Here is a 6,763-nt window from a genome sequence, read left to right on the forward strand (position 1 = left end):
CTGGAGATGGTGGTCAGTTCAGAGTCAGACTCAGAGCAGGAACCTTCAGGTGCTCCTGCTGAACTGGAGATGGTGGTCAGTTCAGAGTCAGACTCAGAGCAGGAACCTTCAGGTGCTCCTGCTGAACTGGAGATGGTGGTCAGTTCAGAGTCAGACTCAGAGCAGGAACCTTCAGGTGCTCCTGCTGAACTGGAGATGGTGGTCAGTTCAGAGTCAGACTCAGAGCAGGAACCTTCAGGTGCTCCTGCTGAACTGGAGATGGTGGTCAGTTCAGAGTCAGACTCAGAGCAGGAACCTTCAGGTGCTCCTGCTGAACTGGAGATGGTGGTCAGTTCAGAGTCAGACTCAGAGCAGGAACCTTCAGGTGCTCCTGCTGAACTGGAGATGGTGGTCAGTTCAGAGTCAGACTCAGAGCAGGAACCTTCAGGTGCTCCTGCTGAACTGGAGATGGTGGTCAGTTCAGAGTCAGACTCAGAGCAGGAACCTTCAGGTGCTCCTGCTGAACTGGAGATGGTGGTCAGTTCAGAGTCAGACTCAGAGCAGGAACCTTCAGGTGCTCCTGCTGAACTGGAGATGGTGGTCAGTTCAGAGTCAGACTCAGAGCAGGAACCTTCAGGTGCTCCTGCTGAACTGGAGATGGTGGTCAGTTCAGAGTCAGACTCAGAGCAGGAACCTTCAGGTGCTCCTGCTGAACTGGAGATGGTGGTCAGTTCAGAGTCAGACTCAGAGCAGGAACCTTCAGGTGCTCCTGCTGAACTGGAGATGGTGGTCAGTTCAGAGTCAGACTCAGAGCAGGAACCTTCAGGTGCTCCTGCTGAACTGGAGATGGTGGTCAGTTCAGAGTCAGACTCAGAGCAGGAACCTTCAGGTGCTCCTGCTGAACTGGAGATGGTGGTCAGTTCAGAGTCAGACTCAGAGCAGGAACCTTCAGGTACGACTTAAGAGCACAAATCCTAAACATGTAGGCTATGATTTTAGATTCATATGTTCTTTAGTTATGAGATTATCAGTAGGACTGTAATCGGGGGGGCAGACAATCGATGACTGCACAAGTAATACAAGTTTAAGTTGAGGTTATTTACAATGTTAATCTCATTCTGCAGAGCAACCAGATGTGCAGAGAGAGAGAGAGAGAGGTTCAGAGCCCAGTACAGGGAAAATAGAAAGGGACAGTGAAAGCACTGAAAATACATTTGATTATTTTTTCCTGTCCTCAGTCCAAGGATTTTGACTTTCAGTACCACCCAAAACAAACCCCTCAAAGAGTCATTCCCATTGTATTCCACTCCAAAGATGTCACAAACAGAAAATGGCTGACATTCTATGAATTAACTCACTCCTTGTTCTGCTCAGTTTGTCTTGCATTCGCAAAACCTTCAGCCAGTGATAGTGCATTTGTCAAAGGAGGCCTGCAGGCCTGGAAACATGCCCATCAGAGAGTACAGGAGTTTCTTGAGCTTATATTGTTGCTAAGCATGCAAACTGTTCGGATAGGCTACTTGTTGATCGGTCTCAAATGTTTGTATTTTGTAATGTGGAATCCTGAATTATTGTTTCAGTCCGCCCCTGGTTAACACCATCTGCTTTTATCCACTCAGGAAACAGAGCCTGATATCATATAAGAACGGCTAATAGTTAACACCGTCTGCTTTAATGATAATTCTTCACGTTTTACAGGCGAAAGGTCCAGACTGCACGTCAATAATTTGATGTCAATCAGTTTCATGGGAACATTCGTTTAGATCTTCTTGAAAGACTGTTTCCTGAGTGACTTAAAGCAGATGGTGTTAACCTACTATTAGCCGTTCTTATATAATATCAGTCGCTGTTTCGCTCCGATGCTTTATCTGAGATGTATTTGTCTCTGTCGGCGTGCATCTAGGTCAAATAAATCATCTATATTTAAATATTTGATTTGGTCGGTCAAGGAGGTATGGCAGGGTATGGTAGGGTGGGCCACGCCCCCTAAATCCACCATAACACCGGTCCTGTAATCATACTTTATATAATCTTAGACCCTGAGCCTAGCTACACCTGCCATAACCTTTGACCCTAGTTTGACCTCTAATCTCCCAAACCTCTGACCTCTAACAGCTGACCTCTAACATATGTTCTGTTTCATATCCAAATCAGTCAGTTGTTCCAGAAGTCGTGCCCTGGCTGTATTCCTGACCTCTAACCCCTGACCTCTAATCCTCTAGGTTATCAGCTAGTTGTTCCAGTAGTTGTCTCCTGGCTGTATTCCTGACCTCTAACCTGTGTTCTGGTTGCTGTCCAGGTTATCAGCTTGTTGTTCCAGTAGTTGTCTCATGGCTGTATTATTGACCCCTGACCTCTAACCTGTGTTCTGGTTGCAGTCCAGGTTATCAGCTAGTTGTTCCAGTAGTTGTCTCCTGGCTGTATTCCTGACCTCTAACCTGTGTTCTGGTTGCTGTCCAGGTTATCAGCTAGTTGTTCCAGTAGTTGTCTCCTGGCTGTATTATTGACCCCTGACCTCTAACCTGTGTTCTGGTTGCAGTCCAGGTTATCAGCTAGTTGTTCCAGTAGTTGTCTCCTGGCTGTATTCCTGACCTCTAACCTGTGTTCTGGTTGCTGTCCAGGTTATCAGCTAGTTGTTCCAGTAGTTGTCTCCTGGCTGTATTCCTGACCTCTAACCTGTGTTCTGGTTGCTGTCCAGGTTATCAGCTAGTTGTTCCAGTAGTTGTCTCCTGGCTGTATTCCTGACCTCTAAGCTGTGTTCTGGTTGCTGTCCAGGTTATCAGCTAGTTGTTCCAGTAGTTGTCTCCTGGCTGTATTCCTGACCTCTAACCTGTGTTCTGGTTGCTGTCCAGGTTATCAGCTAGTTGTTCCAGTAGTTGTCTCCTGGCTGTATTCCTGACCTCTAACCTGTGTTCTGGTTGCTGTCCAGGTTATCAGCTAGTTGTTCCAGTAGTTGTCTCCTGGCTGTATTCCTGACCTCTAACCTGTGTTCTGGTTGCTGTCCAGGTTATCAGCTTGTTGTTCCAGTAGTTGTCTCCTGGCTGTATTCCTGACCTCTAACCTGTGTTCTGGTTGCTGTCCAGGTTATCAGCTTGTTGTTCCAGTAGTTGTCTCCTGGCTGTATTCCTGACCCCTGACCTCTAACCTGTGTTCTGGTTGCTGTCCAGGTTATCAGCTAGTTGTTCCAGTAGTTGTCTCCTGGCTGTATTCCTGACCTCTAACCTGTGTTCTGGTTGCTGTCCAGGTTATCAGCTAGTTGTTCCAGTAGTTGTCTCCTGGCTGTATTCCTGACCTCTAACCTGTGTTCTGGTTGCTGTCCAGGTTATCAGCTAGTTGTTCCAGTAGTTGTCTCCTGGCTGTATTCCTGACCTCTAACCTGTGTTCTGGTTGCTGTCCAGGTTATCAGCTAGTTGTTCCAGTAGTTGTCTCCTGGCTGCGTTCCGCCGGTGCTTCTTCCCCTCGTAGTGCTGCTGGGCCATCGCTGGGTTGTTGAACCATGCCCCACACAGGAAGCACGACCTACACACTGTGTTGCTATTGGTCACTAGCCAGGTAATGGGAGGGGCTGGGGGAGGCGGCATTGGCAGAGGGTGCGTGTCAGATGAACTGGGGGAGGAGTCTGTGACACAGGAAATAAGAATTCATATATATTCATATATGTATTCATGAAACATGTTTATTAAGGAAAGTGTGTGTGTGTGTGTGTGTGTCATGGAAAACGTATGTGTGTTGGAAAACGTATGTGTGTGTGTGTGTGTGTGTGTGTATTGGAAAGCGTGTGTGTGTGACTTAAATGTAAATGTAAATGTGTGTTACCTGTGGGAGGGGTAGTAGAAATAGTAGGTGAGGAGCCCAACACTAGTTTGACGCTCTTAGCATGAGTCTTTCCCTGGTAGTGGGACTGGGCCACTATGGCTGAGGTAAAGAACATGTTACACAGACTACAACACTTGTTACCATCCACAGCTGTCTCCTCGCAGAAATAGGAGAGAAAGAGAGAGGAGAGAGAGAGAATGAGAGAGGTATGTGTGTGTTTGTGTGAGAGAGATTCAACCTCCCCAATTCATTGCAGAGATCAAAGGAAGCTGAGTTTTATCTGCAGACCCACAGGACTGCTGGACCAGTGCCCCCCATGGGGACAGAGCGCTTTGAATGTACACACACACACACACACACTGCACGTACAAAGAGTGCACAGAGGAAGAGGTACAAAGAGTTGGCCTAGCAGAGGAAGAGGAAGAGGTAACATTCTGTCTGACTGACTGTTAGTTGGCCTAGCAGAGGAAGAGGAAGAGGTAACATTCTGTCTGACTGACTGTTAGTTGGCCTAGCAGAGGAAGAGGAAGAGGTAACATTCTGTCTGACTGACTGTTAGTTGGCCTAGCAGAGGAAGAGGTAACATTCTGTCTGACTGACTGTTAGTTGGCCTAGCAGAGGAAGAGGAAGAGGTAACATTCTGTCTGACTGACTGTTAGTTGGCCTAGCAGAGGAAGAGGAAGAGGTAACATTCTGTCTGACTGACTGTTAGTTGGCCTAGCAGAGGAAGAGGAAGAGGTAACATTCTGTCTGACTGACTGTTAGTTGGCCTAGCAGAGGAAGAGGTACCATTCTGTCTGACTGACTGTTAGTTGGCCTAGCAGATGAAGATGTACCATTCTGTCTGACTGACTGTTAGTTGGCCTAGCAGAGGAAGAGGAAGAGGTACCATTCTGTCTGACTGACTGTTAGTTGGCCTAGCAGATGAAGAGGTACCATTCTGTCTGACTGACTGTTAGTTGGCCTAGCAGAGGAAGAGGTACCATTCTGCCTGACTGACTGTTAGTTGGCCTAGCAGAGGAAGAGGTAACATTCTGTCTGACTGACTGTTAGTTGGCCTAGCAGATGAAGAGGTAACATTCTGTCTGACTGACTGTTAGTTGGCCTAGCAGAGGAAGAGGTAGAGGTAACATTCTGTCTGACTGACTGTTAGTTGGCCTAGCAGAGGAAGAGGTAACATTCTGTCTGACTGACTGTTAGTTGGCCTAGCAGAGGAAGAGGAAGAGGTAACATTCTGTCTGACTGACTGTTAGTTGGCCTAGCAGAGGAAGAGGTACCATTCTGTCTGACTGACTGTTAGTTGGCCTAGCAGATGAAGAGGTACCATTCTGTCTGACTGACTGTTAGTTGGCCTAGCAGAGGAAGAGGTAACATTCTGTCTGACTGACTGTTAGTTGCCCTAGCAGAGGAAGAGGAAGAGGTACCATTCTGTCTGACTGACTGTTAGTTGGCCTAGCAGAGGAAGAGGTACCATTCTGTCTGACTGACTGTTAGTTGGCCTAGCAGATGAAGAGGTACCATTCTGTCTGACTGACTGTTAGTTGGCCTAGCAGAGGAAGCGGTACCATTCTGTCTGACTGACTGTTAGTTGGCCTAGCAGATGAAGAGGTACCATTCTGTCTGACTGACTGTTAGTTGGCCTAGCAGAGGAAGAGGTACCATTCTGTCTGACTGACTGTTAGTTGGCCTAGCAGATGAAGAGGTACCATTCTGTCTGACTGACTGTTAGTTGGCCTAGCAGAGGAAGAGGAAGAGGTAACATTCTGTCTGACTGACTGTTAGTTGGCCTAGCAGATGAAGAGGTACCATTCTGTCTGACTGACTGTTAGTTGGCCTAGCAGATGAAGAGGTACCATTCTGTCTGACTGACTGTTAGTTGGCCTAGCAGAGGAAGAGGAAGAGGTAACATTCTGTCTGACTGACTGTTAGTTGGCCTAGCAGAGGAAGAGGAAGATGTAACATTCTGTCTGACTGACTGTTAGTTGGCCTAGCAGAGGAAGAGGTAGAGAAACAGAGAGAAGGGATGCGAGAAAGAGACACACACACAGACAGACGTACAGCGTTGTCAGGTCTCAGTCTCTTGGAGGGAGGTCCTCCGTCCTCAGGATGAAGCATGTAGAAGAGACGGACCTTGTTGGCATGTTTCCTACTCTGAAGGACAAGAGACAAGACCAATTAAACTGTTACAGGTGTGTGTGTGTGTGTGAGAGAGAGACTAACCTCGTAGTGTGCCACGTGTTGAGTTGAGCATTGCAGATGTTACAGTAGCTCTCTGTGAAGAGACCACCATCACACACACCTGTTACCCACTTCATCTGTACACAGACAGACAGACAGACAGAAAAAGGAGAGGAGAAGATAGATAACAACAACTATTTTATTCCCTTCAACCTGTCTCCTCTTCCCTCTCGTCTGAGTTGTATCCCCTCTTCTCCCTAGTCTGAGTTGTATCTCCTCTTCCCTCTCGTCTGAGTTGTATCCCCTCTTCTCCCTAGTCTGAGTTGTATCCCCTCTTCCCTCTCGTCTGAGTTGTATCCCCTATTCCCTCTAGTCTGAGTTGTATCCCCTCTTCTCCCTAGTCTGAGTTGTATCCCCTCTTCCCTCTAGTCTGAGTTGTATCCCCTATTCCCTCTAGTCTGAGTTGTATCTCCTCTTCCCTCTCGTCTGAGTTGTATCCCCTCTTCTCCCTAGTCTGAGTTGTATCCCCTCTTCCCTCTAGTCTGAGTTGTATCCCCTCTTCTCTCTAGTCTGAGTTGTATCCCCTCTTCTCCCTAGTCTGAGTTGTATCCCCTCTTCCCTCTAGTCTGAGTTGTATCCCCTCTTCTCTCTAGTCTGAGTTGTATCCCCTCTTCCCTCTAGTCTGAGTTGTATCCCCTCTTCTCTCTAGTCTGAGTTGTATCCCCTCTTCCCTCTAGTCTGAGTTGTATCTCCTCTTCCCTCTAGTCTGAGTTGTATCCCCTCTTCCCTC

At 47.5% G+C, this 6,763-nt stretch overlaps 1 protein-coding gene across 1 annotated transcript; it reads right to left on the reverse strand.

Annotated features, from left to right (window-relative positions):
- Positions 1-1,376: 1,376 nt before the first annotated feature.
- On the reverse strand, positions 1,377-6,110 carry LOC135559798 (zinc finger matrin-type protein 4-like). The gene is made up of 5 exons (XM_065000676.1): positions 6,102-6,110; positions 5,850-5,946; positions 3,796-3,894; positions 3,356-3,598; positions 1,377-1,417 (listed from the first exon to the last, which is right to left on the reverse strand). Exons 1-5 carry the CDS (start codon positions 6,108-6,110, stop codon positions 1,377-1,379), a joined length of 489 nt encoding a protein of 162 aa, XP_064856748.1.
- Positions 6,111-6,763: the final 653 nt, after the last annotated feature.

The sequence above is a fragment of the Oncorhynchus nerka genome, linkage group LG15 (assembly GCF_034236695.1).
Source record: "Oncorhynchus nerka isolate Pitt River linkage group LG15, Oner_Uvic_2.0, whole genome shotgun sequence".
Taxonomy (NCBI): Eukaryota; Metazoa; Chordata; class Actinopteri; order Salmoniformes; family Salmonidae; genus Oncorhynchus; species Oncorhynchus nerka.

Excerpts from the sequence above, each read along its gene's own strand:
- LOC135559798 (XM_065000676.1), bottom strand. Across the intron at positions 3,599-3,795 it reads TTCTACTACCCCTCCCACAG|ACTCCTCCCCCAGTTCATCT; the intron begins GTAACACACATT and ends CCTGTGTCACAG. Across the intron at positions 1,418-3,355 it reads GGACAGCAACCAGAACACAG|GCCTGCAGGCCTCCTTTGAC; the intron begins GTTAGAGGTCAG and ends GCATGTTTCCAG.